This window comes from Nycticebus coucang, chromosome 9 (genome assembly GCF_027406575.1).
Source record: "Nycticebus coucang isolate mNycCou1 chromosome 9, mNycCou1.pri, whole genome shotgun sequence".
Taxonomy (NCBI): Eukaryota; Metazoa; Chordata; class Mammalia; order Primates; family Lorisidae; genus Nycticebus; species Nycticebus coucang.
Genome location: NC_069788.1, coordinates 127,257,498 through 127,282,464, shown reverse-complemented (window position 1 = coordinate 127,282,464; position 24,967 = coordinate 127,257,498). Strand labels below are relative to the sequence as shown.

Here is a 24,967-nt window from a genome sequence, read left to right as displayed (position 1 = left end):
TTAAAAAAGACCTCCTAACTTCAGAAAAAAAAAGGCCCTCCTTAACCGCAAAAAAAAGGCCCAACTGCAAAATAAAAAAAAATAGACCTCCTAACTTAAAAAAAAAAATTCTAACTTGTACTTACCTCCGTCCTTAGGCAGCAGCAGGCTCTGCACAGGCAACCTGGTGACTCCTCTGATTACACCAGAGACTGAGAGGAGTCGTCAAGAGACAGAGGGAGGGGTGGGGAGAGACAGAGAGAAGGGGTGGAGTTGGAGAGTAGGAGGGCAGTCGGAGAGTGTGGGGCACATTCCACACATGTGCACTGTGGTCCGGGATGAGTGGGCTGCTAAGCAGGACAGGCAGCTGTGGCAAAAACACCCGGCGGGCCAGATAAATGTCCTCAGCGGGCCGCATGTGGCCCACGGGCTGTAGTTTGAGGACCCCTGGTGTACACACGCACCCTACTGGAAAGGAAGGTGATCTTGCTCTCATCAGGAGAGGTGGCGTGTAGCCCCAAAAGGATGCAGGGTTAGTTCTCAGATTAAATGTCCTGGTGGTTCATCTATAGGTCCCGACCTCCTGAGAACATTTGCCTGGTTTGGTAACTGCTGCTGGAAGCTGGCAGGGTGAAGTGGTGATAGCAAGCACCTGGATCTGAGTCCCAACTTTGGCCTTCACTAGTACTGTGACCTCAAGAAAGTTTCTTTTCTTTTCTTTTTTTATTATAGAATAATAAATGTGGGTACAAAGGATTAGGTCATAATGTCTGTGTTTGTTAGGGGAGGCCCCTGTGTAGCTGTGCCCCTCACCCAGGGGTGTGCCATATACTCCTACATTGTGCCCATTAAATGGGAGCACAGCAATCCCCTTGCCGCCTCCTCTCTCCCCTTCCACCCTTCCCCCAACTTGAATTGAACTGAGTTTTTCTTCTTGGATGGGCCTATATTAGTTCATCTATTCGCTTCATGTTAGTATTGAATACATTGGATACTTGATTTTCCATTCTTGTTCTGCTTTACTAAAGAGAATGTACTCTAACTCCATCCAGTTAATAGAAGAGATGTAAAGGTCTCTTTTTTATGGCCATATAGTATTCTATGGAGTACACATACCACAGTTTGTTAATTCATTCCTGGGTTGATGGGCACTTGGGTTGTTTCCACACGTTGGCAATTATAAATTGAGCTGCAATAAATAATCTAGTACACATGCCTTTGTGATAAAATGATTTTTTTTCCTGGGTAGATACCTGGTAGTGGGATTGTGGGATCAAATGGAAGGTCTATTTTGAGTTCTTTGAGGATTCGCCAGATTTCTTTCCAAAGAGGCTGTATTTGTTTGCAATCCCGCCAGCAGTGCAGAAGTGTTCCCTTCTTTCAAGCTAGTTTCTTAACTTCTGTCAGTCTCAGTTTGTTTCTCTCCAAATGAATTCTTACCTATCTTATAGGTTATTATAAAGATTTGAAAGAATGTCTCCGAAATGCTTTCTATATAAATAGTCTAATCTCATAGGGACAGTGAAATTTTCCAATCGGCACACTTGGTAACACTGGTGCCTGTGTTTGGCTGCTTAGAAGTCCAGCACCTTCCAGATGCAGAGCTGGGTTCTTACTCTACGACTTCATTTTCAGAAAGACAGTCAGTCTTTTCAAGGTAGTCTTCAGCATCTATTTTAATATAACACATTTTTTGGTTAAATCTTGTTTTTAGTAACCTGGCTTATTGTACCCTCAATGAATCCCCAACAATAAAAAAAAAAAAAAAAAGAAAAAAAAATCTTGTTTTTAGTAATACATTATATAAAATTCTGCTACATCCATAATATTGCCAGTAGGATAAGTGGGAGGTCAAAACTTAAAAACCAAGTTCTGATTTGAGACAGTATATTTCCTGGAAGATAAAGTATTTGTTTTGGGTAGCTGGATTCCTGTGACGTGAGAAAGGAAAGCTGCCACAGTGCCAGGCTGCTGTGTGCGAGATTTCGTTTCATTAGTCATTTCTGGTGAAAGCACAAGTTTATGTTTCCCATAATGATCAATCCTGTCTTTTGTGTTTGACAGACCTCATGGACACAGTCACAGGACCAGGTGAGGAGTTGACACCAGTTCTGGGTTCTCCGGTAACGCCCCCAGGAATGACGGTGGAGACACCCCACCTTTCCCCGATGCTGCCCGCTTCAGAGGTGTCCTCTGAGAAGGGAACTGTCTGGCCATCCATTAGCCACGTCAACACAGCCGCCTCTTATGGCTTGGACCAGCTCGAATCTGAAGGTACCCTTGCTGTGAGAGCGATCTTTCTACAAATGTTTTTGAGAAAAGATTAAGTAGAAGTGTGTTCAATGTGCAGTGCAGATCCGCAGTCAGTAAACTATGGCCCAGGCAAATCTGGCCTGCCACTTGAGTAATATGATCTGTGAGCCAAGAATAGTTTTTATGTTACATTAAATTTTTTTTAAAATTCTTTTGAGATTTTACATTTTTAAATGATTGGAAACAATCAAAAGAAGAACAATATTTTATGACACGTGAAAGTTGCAATAAATTCAGATTTCAGTGTTGGTAAATAAAGCTCTGTTGGAACAGTGCCACACACATTCATTAATATATTGTCTGTGGCCACTTTTGTGCCACAGCAGCAGAACTGAGAGTTGTGACAGGGATGAAATGGCCTGTGAGGCCTAAAACATTTATGATATTGTCCTTTTTTTTTTTTTTTGAGACAGAATCCCACTCTGTCACCATGGTCAGTCATCATAGCTCACAGCAGCCTCAACCTCTTGGGCTCAAGTGATGCTCTTTTGTCAGCCTCCTGAGTAGCTGGAACTATAGGCACCCACCACAAAGTCTAGCTAATTTTTCTACTTTTGATAGAGACAGGGTCTCACTCTTGCTCAGGCTGGTCTCAAACTCCTGAGTTCAAGGAGCTCCTGCTTCTCAGAGTGCTAGGATTACAGGTGTGAGCCACCATGCCTGGCCCTGTGATATGGTCCATTGTAGAACATGGCTGCTGACTCCTGGTATACATCAGTGGTCCTCAACTACAGGTGAGCATTAGAATTATTTTGGAGGAAAAAAACAAAAAACAAACAATTACCTTGGAGAGCTTTTTTTTTTTGAGACAGAGTTTCATTTTGTCACCCTTGGTAGTGTGCTGTGGCATCACAGCTCACAGGAACCTCAAACTCTTTTTTTTTTTTTTTTTTGAGATAGAGCCTCAAGCTGTTGCCTTGGGTAGAGTACTGTGGCATCATAGCTCACAGCAACCTCAAACTCCTAAGCTCAAGTGATTCTCCTGCCTCTGCCTCCCAAATAGCTGGGACTACAGGTGCCCGCCACAACGCCCGGCTATTTTGTGGTTGCAGCCGTCACTGTTGTTTGGTGGGCCTGGGCTGGATTCGAACCCGCCAGCTCAGGTGTATGTGGCTGGCTCCTTAGCAGCTCGAGCCACAGCCACCAAGCCAGAGCCTCAAACTCTTGCCTCAGTCTCCCAAGTACCTGGACTACAGGCACCTGCCACAGTGCTTGGCTATTTTTAGAGATGAGGTGTTGCTCTTGCTCAGGCTGGTCTCAAACCCATGAGCTCAGAAATCCACCTGCCTCAACCTCTCAGTGTGCTGGGATTACAGGGGTGATCCCCACACCTAGCCTACCTTGGAGAGCTTTTTAAAAACGCCAGTGTCTGAGTGATTGACAAGCTGGCATGGGGTTGGATCTGGAATTGACATTCAGGGTGCATTGAGAATACTAGGTTTAAATAGAGAAGTTGAGTTTCCCCACCAGATTTTCTTGTATGAAAGATTTATTTTATTTATTCATTTTATTATTATTTTTTTAAGATGAGCATGAAACAAAGTTTATTGAAGAAGAAAAAGGTAGGGTTACAGAGTAAGCATGTTTATAAAGCAGGATACTTTCACCATAGACAGCTAATCGGCCTCCATTGCCAGAACAAGTAGGCAAAGAGGTAGAGGCCTGTATGAAAGTTTTAATGTGGATTATATTTTAATAACATTACTCTGGTTGTTAATGCTGGGATATTCTCCTCTAGTAACATCTCTGGGTTAGAATGTTCCTCTATTAGGAGATAGGCTGTCTCTGTATTTACTAAGACGATGAGAAATCCATGCCAAGTAGTACTTTCTAAGACATTGACTTTGAGCATGAGAAAGAAACTTGGGGGCAAGCTGCATGTTCATAAGTAAGACTAGAAAGACAACCGATGGTCACTTAACTAATCAGCATTGTAGCAGGTGAACAGGGCCTGGCTGGAGGTGCACAATGCCCAGAGATCTGTAGTGCAGAGTTTCTTTAATCTGCAGCACAAGTAAATGTTGGGGCACTAAAGTAGCCACATGTTTAATGCAGTAACAATGTGGGGCATGCTGGTATTTTCTGCTACTCTACAGCAGGGAAGATGGTTCAGCTTGCTGTGCAGCAGACGCCGTTGCAGACTTTCAGAGTAACACTGGTGGTCTGCCGACAGAGAAACTGGACAGCTTAGGGACAGTGCATAGAATTCCGCGGTGGAGTTCTGGTTTAAGAAATAGATCAAAGTGGGCTCAGAGGCCAGCAGCTCTTGCACTCCACATGCAGATAAACACTAGGTGACTTTGACTTCAGTGTCTCATATTGACTATCTGCTCTTTTTGATGCCATCTGGAAAAAGCAGGTTTCCTCAAATTAACCTGAGTTAGAGATGACGGCTTTATCCAGCAGGGCTCACTAAATCAGAGGAAAAAAACGTATTTGTGAATAATCCATACTTATGAAACTGCAATCATTTTCTAAATTTAGTAGATGTTGGCAGTTGTATTGAAATATGTTAGAATCTTCCTGACATGCCTAAGATGTCCTAGAGTTTTAGTTCTTTTCATCTGCACAATTCAATTTTAGCTACTTTTTGATATCATATTTTGTTAGTTTTTGGTCTAAATTATGATTCTTGTCAGGGTTTACAAAAGACATTCTTGGTTAAGGAATATTCTTGGTGCTCTGGGAGGTCGACATAGGTGGATAGCCTGAGCTCAGGAGTTCAAGACCAGCTGAGCAACAGCGTGACACCCATCTCTACTAAAAATGGAAACACTAGTGAGGCATTGTGATGAGTGCCTGTAGTCCCAGCTACTTGGGAGCTGAGGCAGGAGGATCTCTTAAGCCCAGGTGTTGGAGGTTGCAGTGCGCTATGATGCCACGGCACTCTACCCAGGGCTACAGAGTAAGACTGTCTCAAAAAACCTCCCAAATACAAAAAAGACAAGATTTGACTTAGCATACATTTTCTTGTGATTATCAAAGGATATAGCTTATATCTAATTAGGGTATGTTAATAATGCCACAGTTAGTTAATGCTTATGCATGTATCCATACTTCTCAGAGCTGAATGGATCACACTTACTTAATCAGACAAACCACCAGCCTCCTGGGTGCACCAGAGGCCTCCTTTTTTTTTTTGAGACAGAATCTCGCTTTGTAGCTCACAGCAACCTCAAACTCTTGGACTCAAGTGATTCTCTTGCCTCAGCGTCCGAAGTAGCTGGGACTACAGGCTATTTTTTGTTGCAGTTTGGCCGGGGCTGGGTTCGAACCGCCACCTTCAGTATATGGGGCCTGTGCCTTACTCACTGAGCCACAGGCGCTGCCCTCGGTGAAACATTTTAATTCCACCATAGAATTACACCCAGAGGGAGATAATTCATTCTTATCTAAGAACGTATGAGTTACATCAAGTTATCTTCCTTTCAAGTTTTAATCTCTGAGACGTGTTTATGTAATTTTAGTCTCTGCCTCCCCACTAGGGGGTAGCAGTGTCTCCCCAAGGAGCCAAGGGCTATTTCTTGGTGGTGGGCAGTGGAAGGGACATGCCCTTTTGGACACCGGGCAGCCAAGGAGAGGGAGCTTTTGTGGAAATATCTGAATCCACTGCCCCATTTATTCTTTAACAGAGAATTGACAGCCCAAATCAGCCTAAAAATTATATCAGCTTGTACCCTGCCTTCTCCTCTCCTGTACTCCTTTCTACAACGTGGTGACTGAGAGGGGGCGCTTGTTTTTCGGGGCTGCCATAATGAAGCACCACAACTGATGGGCTCAAAATAGGAGACATTTGTTCTCTTGCAGTTCTTCGGGGAAGAAGTCTGGAATCAAGGTAGGCAGGGCCACGCTCCCTCGCTTGCTCCTTCCAGCTCCGATAGCCCCAGCTGTTCCTTGGCTGTGTCAGCGCAGTTCCAGCCTTTCCTATGGCCCTCTGTGTCTCTGTGCCCACACTCACCTCCTATTATTACTATTTTTTAAGATTAAAAACTATGTTTTTTAGAGACAAGGTCTCACTTCATTGCCCAGGCTGGAGTGCAGCGCCGCAATCGTAGCCCTCTGCAGCCTTGAACTCCTGGGCTGGAGTAATTCTTCGCCTCAGCTTCCCAGGCAGCAGGGACTCCAGGCACACGCCAGCATGCCTGGATGATTTTCTGTTTTCTGTGGAGATAGGATCTTTGCTATGTTGTACAGGCTGATCTCAAACTCTCAGCTCGTGAGAGGGGGAGAAGTTTTGGTGTTTTATTTTTCTCAGGCACTGAGGAAAGCCTCCTCTATGGGCACATCCATCTTGCGCACGCCTCAGCAAAAATGCAGTTTGATTTTTGAAAGGATAATGGCTTATTTTTCATGTTACTGGATACATTTTATTGCTATATATGATTTTTTTTTAAGGGAATAGATGTTTCCACATAAAAGTGCATTGTACTTGTCTCAGGTATAACTGTTATAGGGCTGTGTTCAGCATCTTTGAAATACAAACACAACAAAAGTAGTCCATTTTTTAATTCAAAATAGGATAGTGGCAGATTTTATACATACCTTTATTTATTTATAACTGCATAGACAATAATAGTTTTTGGACATGATCTCTGTATAGGTTGATTTTATTTTCTTGTTGAATACTGATATCTTTATCTGCTCCAAAATGCCAACTCAAGATTTCTGATTACTATTGAAAATGTATTTGGAATTTTTTTTGAGTTACCTGTCTTTAAAGTATTTTAATTTTATTTATTTCTTACTTAAGGAAGTCCTACTTTCTGTATATCAGAAATCAAACTGAGGATATCTGTTTGGTCTGAATCAGTCAAACTTATTTTATTCTTTTGTATCCCCCCATGGAGGATGGAAATTCATCTGTGCTGTAAAGTTGTCATAATAATACTGTGAAATGGAAGGTTATTGCTCAAACAATTCAATATTCAGAAAAATCTGATATTTAGGTACTAGGTTTCCAAGAACATGTGGGAGATAGGAATATAAGAAAGAGATTTCTCATACTTTGTTTTTTTTTAATATTTATTTATTTTTATTAAACCATAGCTGTGTACATTAGTATGATCGTGGGGCACCATACACTTGGTTCATAGATCGTTTGACACATTTTCATCACATTAGTTAACATAGCTTTTGTAGCATTTTCTTAGTTATTTTGCTAAGACCTTTACATTCCACATTTACTAGGATTCACATATACCCTTGTAAGATGCACTGCAGGTGTAATCCCATTAATCCCTCTCCTTCCCCCTCCCTCCCCCCTCCCTCCCTTCCCTTTCCCCTTTCTCCCTATTCTTAGGTTGTAACTGGGTTATAGCTTTCATGTGAAGGTCCTACATTAGTTTCATAATAAGGGTGAGTACATTGGGTACTTTTTCTTCCATTCTTGAGACACTTTACTAAGAAGAATATGTTCCAGCTCCATCCATGTGAACATGAAAGAGGTAAAGTCTCCATCTTTCTTTAAGGCTGCATAATATTCCATGGTGTACATATACCACAATTTATTAATCCATTTGTGGATCGATGGGCACTTGGGCTTTTTCCATGACTTAGCAATTATGAATAGGGCTGCAATAAATATTCTGATACAAATGTCTTTGTTATGGTGTGATTTTTAGTCTTCTGGGTATATGCCCAGTAGGGGGATTACAGGCTAGTCTCACTGGAGTTAGATGATATCTCAAAGTAGTTTTGATTTGCATTTCTCTGATGATTAAAGATGATGAGCATTTTTTCATATGTCTGAAGGCCGTGCGCCTGTCTTCTTCAGAGAAGTTTCTCTTCAAGTCCCTTGCCCAGCCTGCGATGGGATCCCTTGTTCTTTTCTTGGTAATGCGTTTGAGTTCTCTGTGGATTCTGGTTATTAAAACTTTGTCGGAGACATAACCTGCAAATATCTTCTCCCATTCTGAGGGCTGTTTGCTTGCTTTACTTACTGTGTTCTTGGCTGTGCAGAAGCTTTTTAGTTTGATCAAGTCCCAATAGTGTATTTTTGAAGCAGCTTCAATTGCCCGGGGGGTCCTTCTCATAAAAAACTCGCCCAACCCAATTTCTTCAAGGGTTTTCCCTACACTCTCTTCTAGTATTTTTATGGTTTCATGTCTTAGGTTTAAATCTTTAATCCAGTGAGAGTCTATCTTGGTTAATGGTGAGAGGTGTGGGTCCAGTTTCAGTCTTCTACAGGTTGCAGCCAGTTCACCCAGCATCATTTGTTAAATAGGGAATCTTTTCCCCATTGAATGTTTTTAATTGGCTTGTCAAAGATCAAATAACGGTAAGTAGCTGGATTCATCTCTTGGTTCTCTATTCTGTTCCAGACATCTACTTCTCTGTTTTTGTGCCAGTACCATGCTGTTTTGATCACTATCGATTTGTAGTATAGTCTGAGGTCTGGTAGCGTGATTCCTCCTGCTTTGTTTTTATTTCTGAGTAATGTCTTGGCTATTCGAGGTTTTTTCTGATTCCATATAAAACGAAGTATTATTTTTTCAAGATCTTTAAAGTATGACAGTGGAGCTTTAATGGGGATTGCGTTGAAATTATATATTGCTTTGGGTAGTATGGACATTTTAACAATGTTGATTCTTCCCAACCATGAGCATGGTATATTTTTCCATTTGTTAACATTCTCAGCTAACTCTTTTCTTAGAGTTTCATAGTTCTCTTTATAGAGATCTTTCACATCCTTTGTTAGATAAACTCCCAAGTATTTCATCTTCTTTGGCACTACTGTGAATGGGATAGAGTCTTTAATTGTTTTTTCAACTTGACTATTGTTGGTATATATAAAGGCTACCAATTTATGAATGTTGATTTCGTAACCTGAGACACTGCTGTATTCCTTAATCACTTCTAAGAGTTTTGTAGTAGAGTCCCTAGAATTTCCCAATATACAATCATATCATCTGCGAAGAGCGAAAGTTTGATCTCTTCTGACCCTATGTGAATACCCTTGATCGCCTTTTCTTCCCTAATTGCGGTGGCTAAAACTTCCATTACAATGTTAAAGAGCAATGGAGACAATGGGCAGCCTTGTCTGGTTCCAGATCTAAGTGGAAATGATTCCAATTTAACTCCATTTAATATGATATTGGCTGTGGGTTTGCTGTAGATGGCCTCTATCAGTTTAAGATATGTCCCTTCTATACCAATTTTCTTAAGTGTTCTGATCATGAATGGATGTTGGATGTTATCAAAAGCTTTTTCTGCATCGATTGAGAGAATCATATGGTCTTTGTTTTTTAATTTGTTTATGTGCTGTATTACATTTATAGATTTACGTATATTGAACCAGCCTTGAGACCCTGGGATAAAACCGACTTGGTCATGAGTTATGATTTGTTTGATATGTTGCTGGATTCTGTTTGTTAGAATCTTGTTGAATATTTTTGCATCTATATTCATTAGTGATATTGATCTATAATTTTCTTTTCTTGTTGGGTCTTTTCCTGGTTTGGGGATGAGGGTGATGTTTGCTTCATAGAATGTGTTGGGTAGTCTTCCTTCTTTTTCTGCCTTTTGGAACAGGTTGAGTAGTATAGGTACTAATTCCTCTTTAAAGGTTTGGTAGAATTCTGATGTGAAACCATCTGGTCCCGGGCTTTTCTTTTTGGGGAGATTTTGTATGGTTGATGGTATTTCTGAACTTGATATGGGCCTGTTCAACATTTCCACTTGCTTTTGATTAAGTCTTGGAAGGTGACGTGCTTCCAAGTAACGGTCGATTTCCTTCAGATTTTCGTATTTCTGAGAGTAAAGTTTCTTGTAATATTCATTAAGGATTTTTTGGATTTCTGAGGAGTCTGTTGTTATTTCGTCTTTGTCATTTCTGATTGATGAGATTAGAGCTTTTACTCTTTTTTTTCCTGATTAGGTTGGCCAAAGGTTTATCTATTTTGTTGACCTTTTCAAAAAACCAGCTTTTTGATTTATTGATCTGTTGTATTATTCTTTTGTTTTCAATTTCATTTAGTTCTGCTCTGATTTTGGTTATTTCTTTTCTTTTACTGGATTTGGGGTTGGAGTGTTCTTCCATTTCCAGTCTCTTGAGATGTCCCATTAAGTTGCTTACTTCCTCTCTTTCCGTTCCCCTGAGGAGGGCTTGCAGTGCTATAAATTTCCCTCTTAGAACTGCCTTTGCAGTGTCCCAGAGGTTCTGATAGTTCGTGTCTTCATTGTCATTTTGTTCCAGAAATTTGGCAATTTCCTTCTTGATCTCATCTCTGACACAGCTATCATTCAGCATAAGGTTATTTAACTTCCATGTTTTTGTATGAGTATGCAGATTCCTGTTGTTACTCATCTCAAGTTTTATTCCATGATGGTCTGAGAAGATGCATGGAATAATTTCTATTCCTTTAAATTTGCTGAGGTTAGACTTGTGACCTAAGATGTGATCGATTCTGGAGTAAGTTCCGTGGGCTGATGAGAAGTATGTGTATTCAGTTTTGTTGGGATGAAATGTTCTGTAGATGTCTGCTAAATCTAAATGGTGTATGGTTAGATTTAAATCTAGAATTTCTTTACTCAGCTTTTTGTTGGAGGATCGATCCATCGCTGCCAAAGGAGTGTTAAAATCTCCGAATATTATAGAGTTGGAGGAAATCAAGTTGCTCACGTCTGTTAGAGTTTCTCTTATAAATTGAGGTGCATTCTGGTTGGGTGCATAGATATTAATAATTGAAATCTCATCATATTGAGTCTTACCCTTAACAAATATGAAGTGACCATTTTTGTCCTTCCTTACTTTTGTTGGTTTAAAGCCTATTGTGTCCGCAAATAAAAGTGCAACTCCTGCTTTTTTCTGGTTACCATTTGCCTGAAATATCGATGACCATCCTTTCACCCTGAGTCTATATTTGTCTTTTAAGTTAAGATGTGACTCTTGTATGCAACAAATGTCTGGCCTGAGTTTTTGTATCCAGTCAGCTAACCTATGTCTCTTTAGAGGGCAGTTTAAGCCATTCACATTAATGGAGAGTATTGATAAGTTTGGTGAAATTTTGGGTATTGAGTTTTTCGAAAGTCCAGTGGGCATTTTTAATCCTTTTTGCCATTGTGGAAGTTGGAGTTTGATCAGAAGTTTCTGAGTGAGTTTACTTTTGTAGTAGAGGATTGGGTTGGTCATTATGGAGGATAGGTCTGAGAATATCCTGAAGAGCTGGTTTGGTTATGGCAAATTTCTTTAGCATATGTATGCCATTAAAGTATTTAATTTCTCCGTCGTAAATGAAACTCTGTTTAGCTGGGTACAAGATCCGGGGTTGAAAGTTATTTTGCTTGAGCAGATTAAATGTTGATGACCACCCTCTTCTGGCTTGAAAAGTTTCAGCAGAGAGATCTGCAATCATTCTAATGTTCTTCCCTTTGAAGGTAATTGATTTCTTTCGCCTGGCCACTTTGAGAATTTTCTCCTTCATATTAACTTTAGTGAAGTTAATTATGATATGCCTGGGGGATGTCTTATTGGGGTTGAGTCGTGCTGGGGTTCTGAAGCTATCTGCTATCTGAATTTCAGGTTCTCTAGGCATGTCTGGAAAATTCTCTTTCATAATTTCATGCAGAAGGGCCTCTGCGCCCAGTGAGGCCACTTCATCTGTTTCAGGAATTCCTATGAGATGGATATTTGCCTTCTTTGAGTTATCCCAGAGCTCTCTGAGTGAGTGATCCATTTTTGCTCTCCATTTCTCTTCCTCTTTGAGAGTTTGGGAGCGTTCAAAGGCTTTATCTTTGATGTCGGAGATCCTTTCTTCTGCTTGGTCCATTCTGTTGCTAAGGGATTCTACTGTATTTTTCATATCTTTGAGAGCTGCAAATTCTTGTTTCAGTGTGTCTAAGTCTTTCATGGTTTTGTCTTTAAATTCGTTAAATTCTTGAGACAGCTTTTGAATTTCTCCATGAATTCCTAATTCCGTTTTGTTAATCTTGTTTGCCATCCAAATTCTGAATTCGATTTCTGACATCTCAGCCAGTTGTTTGTGAATGGGATCTTCAATTACATCTGCTGTATCTTTCCTTGTGGGGGTTGATCTATTCTGGTTATTCATGTTACCAGAATTTTTCCGCTGATTCCGCCCCATGATTGCTTTACTCCCTTTGATTTTCCTCTGGTGTTTTGTCGAGGACCCGTACAGTGCTGTGGCCTGAGAAACTGGGGCCCTGTTTGGTGTAAAGGGGCTAAGTGGTTCTGACTTGTTTTCAGCTGGTTTCTATGTGACTCTAGTGAAACAGTTACTCTGGGTTGAAGTCTCAGCTGTGGAGAAATACCAGCAATTAAGTCACCCCACCCACCACAGGCAACAAATGGAAAAGGAAAATCAAACCTTCCTACAACCACACACCGAGGGCACCACCTGGATAGTCCCTAGGTGAGTGACTCAGTTCAAAAGGTCCAAGTCAATTGTCTCAGTCAGCAGCTGCCTCGGGTGGGAGAGTTCAAGAGGTCGGGAAGTGGATCACAGGGGTCTGGTGACTGCTCTAAAATGGCTTGCCCCAGTGCTGCGTGGAGTCAGGAAGAGCCACCCAGTAAATAGATCAGTCTGGGAAGATTGATGCCTCCTTCCCCACCTTGCAGCTCTGTCACACCCAGTCGCTGCTAGCCCCACAGGGCTGTGACCCAGTCAGTTGTCTGCAGTAAGCAGATACTCCAGGGGTTTGCACCTGCCTAAGTCACAGGGTAGTCTGTGTCTGCTTGACTAGGCCGCTATTCTCTGTCTTTATCCATCAGGGAGTGGTGTGGCCTGTCAACCTCGGGCACTTGATGGAGGCTGGAGGTGTTCACTCAGTTCCAGCCCCACCCTTAGTTTATGTTACTGGGTGAAGGGAACAATCCTGTGGCAGTTTGTTTCTGACCTTGCCAGATCCCTCTGCAGAGGAGAGGCTGATTTGAGTTCCCAGAACCTGTGCCTCAGGCCCTGTCTTTAGTCCTGCGGGTTTGTATTTGCAGCACAATCAGTTGTTGGCTGTAGCGTCTTGGCCTCCCTTGTCTATAGGCTGGTGATCCCCCAAGGGCCAGGTGCATCTTAGGCTCAGTAGAGCGGTTCTCTGGATCAGCCCCACCCTAGGAGTTTCCCGGCTCTGCAGGTGTGTTTTCTAGTCCCTGTGTTCCACCCAGGTCGGTACCGTCTCAGGAAAACCCTTTACTCATGGGGCCTGTGTTTCAGTCCCAGATCTGTTCCATGGTGGTTGCCATCTGAGAAGATGCTCGGCCCCATCTGGTTGCCCAGAAAGACAGGAGGAGGGGCTATGGGTTATCTAGGGGTGGGCCTTGTTATTGCTGAAGACGGCTGTTGCTCTGCACCTCGGGGCACCACCGCTCCAGTGTAATTCCCTCTCAGCCGACCGTTGTCTTCTCGCTCCTTTGCTACAGAGTCAACACTGGCCAGCTGCAGTCCAGGTCCTGTCTACACCTCTTGAGAGTTCACCCAAGAATCTGGACTCCTGAGGGGGCAGGTCTCCAGATCACGGAGTGAGAGTCGAGGGGGGTGTTAGGAGCTCAGGTTTGCAGGTCGTAACACCAAGCTCATTGAGACCAAATAAACAAATAAACAGATACAAAGGTTACCAGGCACATGGGCCCATAGATACAGAGACAGATGGAAACACATAAACATACAAGCAATAGCCATGACAACAGCAATATAAGAATAACTGCAATAAAAATAGTGATAATTGTAAAATAATTGAAAGAAAGGAAAAAAAAGAGAGAAAAATGTGGTGTTAGAACGAATGTTAAGTGAGAAGAAAGAAGAAATTAAAATTAGAAGACATAGAAATAAAAAAATATATCTATATAAAATGGAACAATAAAAAATTATCGAAATCTGCTCTAAGAAAATGGTGAGGAAAAATCAGACAAAAAGAAAACAACAGCAAAAAAACAAACAAACAAACAAAAAAAACATGAAAACCAAAACCAAAGCAAAACAAACAAACAAAAAAAAGCACCAACTGCAAAAATATTCTTGTGGTAGAAATATACCTATAAATTATATGTCTGCTGTAGGGATCAACTTTTGTAGGAATATATTCATACTGCAATATACTTTCTGGACACCAGGTGGCGCTGTGAGTGGTTTCGAGACATACCTGGTTTACAGTTTATACCGTTACCATGGTAACCACCTTCCATGGCGGATGCCATTTTGGAGTTTCCGTAAAAGTTTGTTGCCTAAGAATTGTGCAACCTCGGCTGTTCTTTTCTGGACAGCACTTGCGACCGACCTTCCCACTCAGTGCAGGTATCCACGCTTCCTAAGTCCCTCCACTCTGTTCCCAGGTTTCCCTGCAAACTGGCGACTGCCGTCGGCCATAAGGGGAGTGGTGTTGAGTTCGCGCGGTATCTCCTGTAGCTGGTTCCCTGGGCTTCAGCAGCCAAAGCCGGTCCACGGCTTCAGTAGCTTTGCGGCTTCAGAAGCCAAAGCCGGGTCCTAGGCTTCAAGCCGGTTCCCGTGGTTGGAAGGCTCGGGGGATTTATTCTGAGTTTTATGGTTCAGAGTTTTGGATGGGCATCCGCCAGTTCCTTCTCATACCTTGTGATTAAATCTTTGGCAGTTCTCCCTGCCAGCCCCAGCTCTTCCTCTCTTAATACATGGAGGTCAGGATCTCTGCCTTCTAGCTGGTGGACACAGGAGACCGTTTATTGGTCATGGTGCTGAGCAGACGGAGACAGGAGCAGGTTGAGTGTGCTCTGCTGCTCAGCACGACTCCAGGTCAGCCTCTTGCTTTCTGCAAGAGGAAAAGAAGTTCCAGTGTCTCTAATGTGGGGATCTTGCATTCTCCATCTGACTGATCCTGTCAGTAGCTTTCTGTGGGTGTAAGTGTGGAGTGTTGAGACTTTTCTCTGGGGTGTCCAACCTGCAGCCTGCGGGCCACATCCTGATTTTGTGAGGATGTTTTATGCCTATCTGTGGTGTCAGATATCACCAAAAGTATGCACAGACTTTTTTTTTGTTTTTTTGCTCATCATCTTTCATTAGTGTTTGTGTATTTAATATGTGGCCCAAGACATCATTTTTTCTTCTAATGTGAGGAAGAAGGAGAAAAAGGTTGGACACCTTGCCTTCAGTATAATCTTCTGCCATTGTCCCAAACTATCCCCATTTCCTCATTTGTTTCAAAAGGGCCATTTATTACACGCTATATAGAACAAACTCATGCTACTTGACATTCAGGAGAATTACAACTTTTAACATCTGAAGAGATTTTTAGTTCTTGGTATCCAACAGGGAAGCCATGTGTAACTTTTTAAATACCTTTATTTTTATTTTTATTTATTTATTGTTGAGACAGAGTCTCACTATGTCACCCTTGGTAGAGTGCCGTGGCATCAAAGCTCACAGCAACTTCAAATTCTTGTGCTTAAGCTATCCTCTTGCCTCAGCCTCCCAAGTAGCTGGGACTACAGGCGCCCACCACCACACCTGGCTATTTTTTGTTGCAGTTGTCATTGTTATCTAGCTGGCCTGGGCCGGGTTCGAACCCGCCATCCTCGGTGTATTTGGCTGGCGCCATAACCACTGTGCTAAAGGCACCGAGCCAATGCCTTGATTTTTAAAAGTATATGTTTCTTTTTCTTGCTTTTCAAAGATTGTTTTGGCTGTCTTTATATCTAGATTTTAAAAGATTGCATTTTTGACATCTTTTTTCCAGACTGGCAGCATGCATGGACAGAAATCTGTCATATTCTGTCACCCGTGTAATTCATTTCACTGACGTCGGCTGCCCTGCCTTCCTGCACGTATCACATAGGCAGGCGTGTGCGCATGCGTGTTTGATCCTCTGCGTGTTTTTGGCAGCTGTCAGAGAGCTTCCAATATTTACATGCTGTGCCTCTTCCTTTCATCTGCTGAAGAGACGGATAGTAGTATCATCTCTCCCTTCTAATCTAGAGGTCTTAGTTCTGTCTTCTCAGGGATTCTCTCTACGGATAGGAATTTCAGGAGGAAGTTGTGTTTGCCTTCAGCAGTTGTGGTGGCCGCACAGTCGGTACTGAAGTCAGCATGCTTTGTCTCCTTTATTGGTCAATCAGAAACAAATTGGGAAGTACGTTCTTTAGGTGGCAATAGGGAGAAGTTTCCAAGATATTTTTCTTTAAAGCTCTACTGAGGATACTTAAGAGTTCATGTAGTTTTTATAGGAGAAGTGTTTGCTCTTCACTTGCACTTTAATTCACAAAATTAATTTTTTTTGACCTCCCAATAATTCCTTGTTCAGAGTATTTTCTTATTATTGTCTCGATTCTCAAGGTACTTTTCAACTGAGAAGGTCCCTAGAATGTATGAGTGAGAAGAATATTGAAAAATCCTGTCTGGAGGCCATTTTTGTAAAACCAGGTTGGTTTGATTTACCTGTGGTTGCTGCTATGTGGTGTGTCATGTGGAAGAACAAGTGAACTGTGATAAACTTGAACTATTCCCTGCTTCTGGTGATACTATGGTGTGGGGTTGCAAATGTTCCCTCTGTGTTAAGAACAGACACAAATATTGGATTTTGTTCTGGGAGATGCTTTGGATTCTGATTTAATTTTGCCTCAGTGACAGAGCCACTTGAATGATTTATGAGTGGGGAAGATGTAGAGAAGAGTATTGGATAGCATATACCCTTTATTTTATTTTGTTTTATATTTGGCGACAGACTCTTACTATGCTGTCCAGGATAGAGTGCTATGGTGTCAGCCTCACTCACAGCAGCCTCAAACTCCTGGGCTTAAGTGATCCTCTGGCCTCAGCCCTCTGAGTAGCTCATTACCACACTCAGCTAATCTTTCTACTTTTTTTGGTAGAAACGGGATCTCACTCTTTCTCAGCCTGGTCTCCAACTCCTGAGCTCAAGCAATCCTCCTGCATAGGCCTCCCAGAGTGCTGGGATTATAGGTATGAGCCATTGTGCCAAGCACCAATGGTGAATTAAATGCTGGCTTTCTCTCCACCCCAATGCCTGTTCTGGCAGAAACAATGAGGATTACAAAAAAATAATAATTTTATAACTCTATTAACATGAGTGCATGAAACATGTAATGCTTATTACCAAATATATTAGGGAAGAATTTTTTTTATTTTCATGTTTGTATCATTATGAAACACAGAATTGCTGGTGACTTCACTTATTGATTGCTTTGTACGGGAAGTTATTTTGTTGTCTTGTCCTGAAATCATTGAGCTTTCTTCACCATTTATGACAGATCTCTGTTCCTGAGAGGTTGTGTGCTGTGTAATGCAGACTTAGCACTCAGAATGGTCATCATGTGTTTGCTAGTAATGCTCACCTGGACAGTGGTGTTTCAGAAATATTTATGATCAATATTGTGATGCACACCCTGAAGCTGTGCTTGCAAATTCTGCTATTGAAGAATGATAATTGACATTTACTCACATTTTCTGGTATGCTTTCTTTCTACAGGGAATTCATTTATTGGTATAATCACAATTAAGTAAACATTGTCATAGACTTAATTCACCCTACCTTGTTTTTGTGCTTTTGTTGCCCAGCCCTGAACTGCTCAGTAGACCCTTGTAAAATTGTACATAATGGCTCACGATGATGAAAAAATTTTTCTTTTATTCATTCATTCATATATGCATTTAGGCTCAGTGCCTGTGGCCCAAACGGCTAAAATGCCAGCCACATACACCTGAGCTGGCAAGTTCGAATCCAACCTGGGCCTGCCAAACAATGGCTTTAACCAAAAAATAGCTGGGTGTTGTGGTGGGCACCTGTAGTTCTAGCTACAGAGTTCTACCGTCTGTGTGCAGCCATGTGCTGCACAGCGACATTCCTGCCCCTGGTGGACGGCATGGGCAGCACTGGCGCTCTAAGATGGTAGTACCATATTTTTGCTGTACCTTCTCTGCGTTCAGATTTGTTTAGATGCACAAATACTTAGCCTTGTGTTACAGTTGCCTGTGGGATACAGTCATATGCCATACAGGTATCAGCCCAGAATCACTTGAGCCCAGGAGTTGGAGGTTGCTATGAGCTGTGATGCCACAGCACTCTACCTAGGGTGATAGCTTGAGGCTCTATCTAAAACAAAAAAAACCCCAAAAAACCACCTAAAAATCATTCGTATATGCATTTAACAACAAGTATTTGGTGACTCAGATAATACTAAGAAGAATCGGGGGTGGATCATTGTTGTTACCGGAGCACAAGTTTTAGTAGAAGAGGCAAGATGGATATATAAGCAACAAGACTGCAAGGTGGAGGCTAGAAAGTATCACAAAAAAAATTACAAAGGGCTCTCAGAGTCAGGAGAGTCAGGAGAGAGACTTTGGCTCCAGTCTAGATAAATCCTGAATTGACGTGGAAGCCCAAATGTCTTGTGTGTATCTGTGTGTGAGGTGTTTGTGTGTGAAGGTTTGTATATACATTAGAACCTCCATGGCTGACCCCCTCCTTAAGTTGACCCTAATTCTCATAGACTGGACATGCCCCACATGTACGTATCAGCACAGGAAGTAGGCCTAGTTCCCTGTGTTGACACCTCTGTATGCTGACCAGTCTGTCACTGCCCACTGGGTGGCTATCTCACAGAGTTCTACCGTCTGTGTGCAGCCATGTGCTGCACAGCGACATTCCTGCCCCTGGTGGACGGCATGGGCAGCACTGGCGCTCTAAGATGGTAGTACCATATTTTTGCTGTACCTTCTCTGCGTTCAGATTTGTTTAGATGCACAAATACTTAGCCTTGTGTTACAGTTGCCTGTGGGATTCAGTACAGTCATATGCCATACAGGTATCAGCCCAGGAGCAGTAGACTGACCCAGAGAGCCCAGGAGGGCAGCAGGCTGTGCCATTCAGGCTGTTATGCACACTCTGTGATGGTCGCACAATGACAAATTGCCTAAGGACATAGTTCTCAGAGTGTATTCCCATCATTAAGTGACACCAGACTGCATATTTATTATTTTATTGATATCTATAGGAAAGTGAGTGGTGACAAATACACAAATATGGAAAAATTTCTTAAAGTTAGTGAATAGATACCATATACACCACACCAGCAATAAATTATTTTTTTTTTACTTTTTTTATTTTTTGGCAATAAATTATTTTATAGACATGTAATCAAGGAAGTATTAACTTATCAGTTAGGTGAATTCTTTCTTTCTTTTTTTTTTTTTTTGAGACAGAGTCTCATTTTGTCATCCTCCATAGAGAGCCATGGCATCACAGCTCCCAGCAACCTCAAATGCTTGGGCTTAAGCAATTCTCTTGCCTCAGCCTCCCAGGTAGGACTAGAAGCACCCACCACACCACCCGGCTATTTTCTTGTTGCAGTTGTCATTGTTGTTTAGCTGGCCCAGGCCGGTTTTGAACCCACCAGCCCCAGTGTATGTGGCCAGCGCCCTAGCCACTGAGCTACGGGCGCCGAGCCAGGTGAATTATTTCTTTCTTTTTTTTTTGTAGAGACAGAGTCTCACTTTACTGCCCTCGGTAGAGTGCCGTGGCATCACACAGCTCACAGCAACCTCCAACTCCTGGGCTTAAACGATTCTCTTGCCTCAGCCTCCCGAGTAGCTGGGACTACAGGCGCCCACCACAACGACCAGCTATTGTTTGGTTGCAGTTCAGCCGGGGCTGGGTTTGAACCCGCCACCCTCGGTATATGGGGCCGGCGCCTTACCGATTGAGCCACAGGCACCGCCCCAATTATTTCTTTTTTTTATTTTTTATTTTATTTAAAAAAATTATTTCTTCACAATAACTTTAATAACAAAAGCAACTGCTTTCCAAAGTAGAAGAGGCAGCCAGGTGATGAGCCTCAGGGTAATAAGTATCTGGTTTCTAGGAAGCGGCACTGTGTCTACCTTTTTTTAAAACTTCCCTGAAGGTCAGAGAAGAGCCGTGTCCCTCTAGAGAGGGATGTTCAGATCCCAGGCAAAAGGATTTGTTCCGACTGCTTCATCTGGGCTCATCCTCTAGGTTGTGAGTTCTTGTGGGAGTCACCCCCAGCAGGGCTTCCCACATGTGCTGGTTTTGTGCAGTTGTTGAATCAACATGTAGCTTAGTACTACATAGTGGGCTGTGGAGATTTCAAAGGAATTTTAAATGTTTGGAGATAATTAAGGTGTTTTTAAAGGCATGATTTTTCACTGAGGATAGACATATATGAGTATCCTTTGATTGATGTAAACATGATCATTTTATTGCATTAGAGTACAATTATAAACCTTAAAAATGTATAAAGCAATGTAAAGATAGTACCACCTGCAGCTCATTAGGCTGTATTCAGACTTCCTTTAACAATAAACTGAACACATACCCTTAAAGGAAAAGATTAGAAGAAAAATGCAATGCATCCATATAAATGGCCTTCCAAGACTCAAAAAAATGATCACACTCGGGAGTGTTGAATCGGTCCTGAGATGGATTCTGTGCCTTTTCTTCCCCAGACATTCTGCATCTTCTACATTGTTTTATATCTCCAGTCAAAATATTTTGTGGACATTTCTTCTTCTATTAAAACAACATAAAGAATCTCCAAGGTTTTAGAATGAGAAGGAGGCTCTCTAGGCGGGCAGGGGTCTGACATTGTTCCCTCTGGATTTTTTCAAGGTGAAAACTGTCCTGTTTCAACAGAAATTAGTAAAAATTTCACAAATACTTGACTGAAATCTTAGAGAAAAGAAAGTGGAATAAATCAAGAAAGTAGAAAAAACATAAAATGTCTTAGGCTCACACGGTACAAATTTCTCTGTGATCTTACCTTAGCTGACAAGTTCCCTGGGGCCTGGGCCCTGACACACTTCATGCTGGGTCTGAGAGGGTGTGTCACGTTCTAGCCACAGAGCCCTGGGACAGCTTTTCAGGCATTTGCTGGGCGTGTCTACGGAGGGCAAGTCCTTGTGTCTCCTCCCCATTAACCCTGTCCTGTTAAAGGCATGATTATGTTTATTATAGGCTCATTATGCCACATTCTGTAGTAAATAAAACTCAGAGCTATGCTGCTCCATAAACAGGGTTCTGAAATTAAAATGAAGTGGACGGGAAGGAGAAGCAGAGACCGTTCAGCTCAAACTTACCTGCTCAGTGAAGCCTTGGACCACTGTGCTCATAGTAGTTTTGTAGCTACTGGAAAATCGCTCTGCTTCTGGATGCAAATAGGCAAACCTGAGCTTAAATCCTGGCTCCTCCAGGAATATGCTGATCTCCATCAAGTTATTTACCCTCTAAAGATGGCAGTTTTCCTGTCTGTAAAGCAAGAGCCTTGAGCTCCGGCCTCCTGGCTCCTGCATGGAGCATTCTCAATGCGCTTTTTGACGGGGAGCAAACACATGACATGACTTACTTTTATGCTTGATGACCTCTTTAAAATTATGCATCATTTGTCATGTGCTACTGTGTGTTACTTGCTATAAGGAAATACAGACATCCTCTCTACGCAGCGCTGGCTCCAGGGCCAGGTGGGTAACGTGAGTAAGGGAAGGAGAAGGTGCAGTCCACAGCAGGGTGGGGAGCATGTGGCAGGGGAGGCGCCGCCCCTACAGACAGATTCTGTTCATGTTGTTGCCAAGAGGACAAGGTGAGCTTAATGATGCCAGATCTCAGAATCTTCCTGAGATAAGTTGAGCAGTCTGATTTTGTAAATCATTGGCAACCAATTTAAGTTATTTACCTGTTCTATTGTATTTCTATTAACTATGCGTCCCCCAAATGAATCTGTCTTCTCAGCTGGGGATTATCAGTTTGCGACCTCTGAACTGAATCCTACATTAAGAGCAGGGTAGGGTCTTTCCATCTAACGGTGTACACAGTGGCTTGTTGGCAGCAGGTGCTGGGTAGAGGAGGGTCGGTGACAGTGTAAAGAATTACTGTGCTTCCCACTCGGTTTGCTTGCTGTTACTGTTTAAGTCTAGTGTTTATTTTGGGCCTGAAATTGAGCACACTTTATGTGAATGATGCCGTATAATATGATTAATATTTTACTAGAAACCCAGTAAGAATTTGCTTAGATTTCTTGGGTCCCATTGAGGAATTCCACATTATTCCATTTCCTTCATGTAAGGGTTCTTACCAACACCTGCACTTGATTAGGTAAGGGGAACTCAGGGAACTTAAGTGACTCTTAAATCCCACCTTGGGAAGTTGGAGTGAGAGGGAGGGAACGAGAGGAGAGGCAGGGGAGGGAGGTCCTTCTCCAAAAATGTTGTGGGATTTGGTTTGTACCAGGGTCATTCCTCCCTAGCTCCCACAGCCAGTGTGCATGTAGATACATTTTTTTTAAAGTTGATATTATACTCATTTAAAACATATACATAATACATATGTAAGTTAATAAAAACACTTGATCCTGGGAAGAGGGGCACGCAGATGGATAAGACAGTGTCTCTGTTTTCAAGGAGCTAAATGCACATGAGTATGATTAAATATATATTTTCATGAATTATTACATAAACTCATTTTAGATAGAGTCATATTTTAAATTTTGAAAGAGAAATCTTCTTTTATACAGATTTTTGCAAAATCAATAATCAACCCAACCAACCTGTAATTTACTGTTTGAGTGTATGTGGATTTTTATATGCATATTTTGTGTGGGTTTGCTTAAAGTGTACTTCTTCTTCTTTTTTTTTTTTTGCCGTTTTTGGCTGGGGCTGGGTTTGAACCCGCCACCTCCAGCGTATGGGGCCGGAGCCCTACTCTTTTGAACCACAGGCGCTGCCCCAAAGTGTACATCTTTGAGACTACTAGGCTGCTGAAAAGTTTTATTCCAGATGGCTCAGAATTTATAGATATAATATTAATATAGCTTTTGTGTTTCTCTGTATAGCACACTGGAGAAATAGAATAGTATTGCTGTAGTCTCATTTTTGCCAAGGGAAATATCTAAGAGATTATCATCTGAATCAAGAGGGGGTTGTTTAGTGGGTATTAGACTCTATAACTTATGGTTATTGCTGCAGGCTCTATTTATTAGGATAACTTTGGAGCAGGATTTATAGAAGATAAGGGAGAACAGACTAATCTTATGGGGTCAAAGGATTAGGTAGCGAGCGGTAACTGGGTAGACCTGGAATCTGTAGCTTGTTAAACACATATAAGAGATGACATTATTAATAGCAGAATCTTTAAGGAAAGTAATATGAAATGAAATAATGTATTTAAATGTCTATCTGAAACATAGACTGAATGAAAAACAATTGCTACTGGTGTTTGAAGTGGATTGATTATCTTGTCTCTAGTCTTCTTTTCTCATGAATGTATTTCCTTTTTTTTGGAGGCAGAGTCTCACTTTGTCTCCCTTAGTAGAGTGCTGTGGCATCATAGCTCACAGCAACCTCAAACTCCAATGAGTTAAGCTATTCTGTTGCCTCAACCTCCCGAGTAGCTGGGACTACAGGCGCCCGCCACAATGCCAGGCTGTTTTTTTGTTGCAGTTGACATTGTTGTTTAGCTGGCCTGGGCTGGGTTTGAACTTGCCAGCCTTGATGTATGTGGCTGGCGCCATAACCACTGTGCTACGGGCGCCGAGCCATGAATGTACCTCTTAAATATTATTAAGGCTAGAATGGAAGGGGTTTTTAGTTATTATATTTACTATTATACAGTTAATGGAAAGTTTGAAAGTTAATAAAAAGTTTTTAAGAAATTTATGCAAACTAATATGGAGGGCTTAATAAATCATGATGATGAGGCATTTAGGAATGAAGAAATTAATAGTTGTTTAAACAAGGTAATATTTAATAAACAATAGCATTTGAGATTTTATCTAACTTTAAAATGCACTCCAGATTATAGATTCTCTTATGAGTTTTTGCAATTAGAGAATTTGAAAATGGAGTTTGAAAAGCAAATAAAAAGGGCCAGTCTCCATGGCTCACACCTGTAATCCCAGCACTTTGGGAGGCTGAGGTGGGAGGATTGCTTGAGCCCAGGAATTTGAGGTTGCAGTGAGCTATGATGACACCACTGCACTCCTACCTGGGCAACAGAGCAAAAGGACAAGGCTCTATCTCCAAAAAAAAAAATACAAAAACAAAAACCAAATACATAAATAAGGGAAGCAAATAAAACCTTTTACTCAACTTGTTGGACCTTCTTAAAATGAAAGTAATATGGATGCTTCTGACAAGTTTGTTATTTGAATTCCAGCTTCTGACAGAAATCTCTGATGGGATGTAACACAGAAAAATGACCAGATCTTGGGCAAAACACATGCCGTAAGACATTAATGAGATGGCAGATAGGCAGAAAAACCTCCGAGGGTCTTACCCTTTAGCTGTCTATTTCCTATATGAGCTGATATCCAGGAAAGGAGCTGCAAGGAGTAAGCAAACCGGAGAGGAAGGGTGCTCCAGGCCAGAAGGTGGGAGCACTGTTGTATTAGGCGTACACTTGGGTTAGTAGCAAGATGAGGATCCTGGACTGAAATTTCCATATTAAGCCCGTGTCTTCATCAGGGGAATAAAATAAAGTAATTCCAGGTTTGTATCACATCCTGTCTTCTCACAGAAACATGGAAAAAAGTATGCTCAGTATAGATCCACAAGTTTCTCAGATTAAAATCAAGCAAATAGGAGCAATAAAATACATGGGTTATAACAAATTGTCAAAAAATTAACAAGGAAACAAACCACCATGACTGAGAGTCGGCAGAAAAGGCAAACAAACAATTGATTGGTCTACTCCTTTTTTTTTGAAACTGAGTCTGACTCTGTTGCTCACAGCA

At 41.7% G+C, this 24,967-nt stretch overlaps 1 protein-coding gene across 3 annotated transcripts in view; it reads left to right on the top strand.

Annotated features, from left to right (window-relative positions):
- ARMH4 (armadillo like helical domain containing 4) overlaps positions 1 to 24,967 on the top strand; it is a 183,384-nt gene that overhangs the window by 35,873 nt on the left and 122,544 nt on the right. For all 3 annotated transcript variants that reach the window (XM_053603563.1, XM_053603562.1, XM_053603561.1), the window contains one exon: positions 2,044 to 2,253. In XM_053603563.1, coding sequence (XP_053459538.1) covers positions 2,044 to 2,253 — 210 coding nt within the window. The remainder of the gene's footprint in view (positions 1 to 2,043; positions 2,254 to 24,967) is intronic.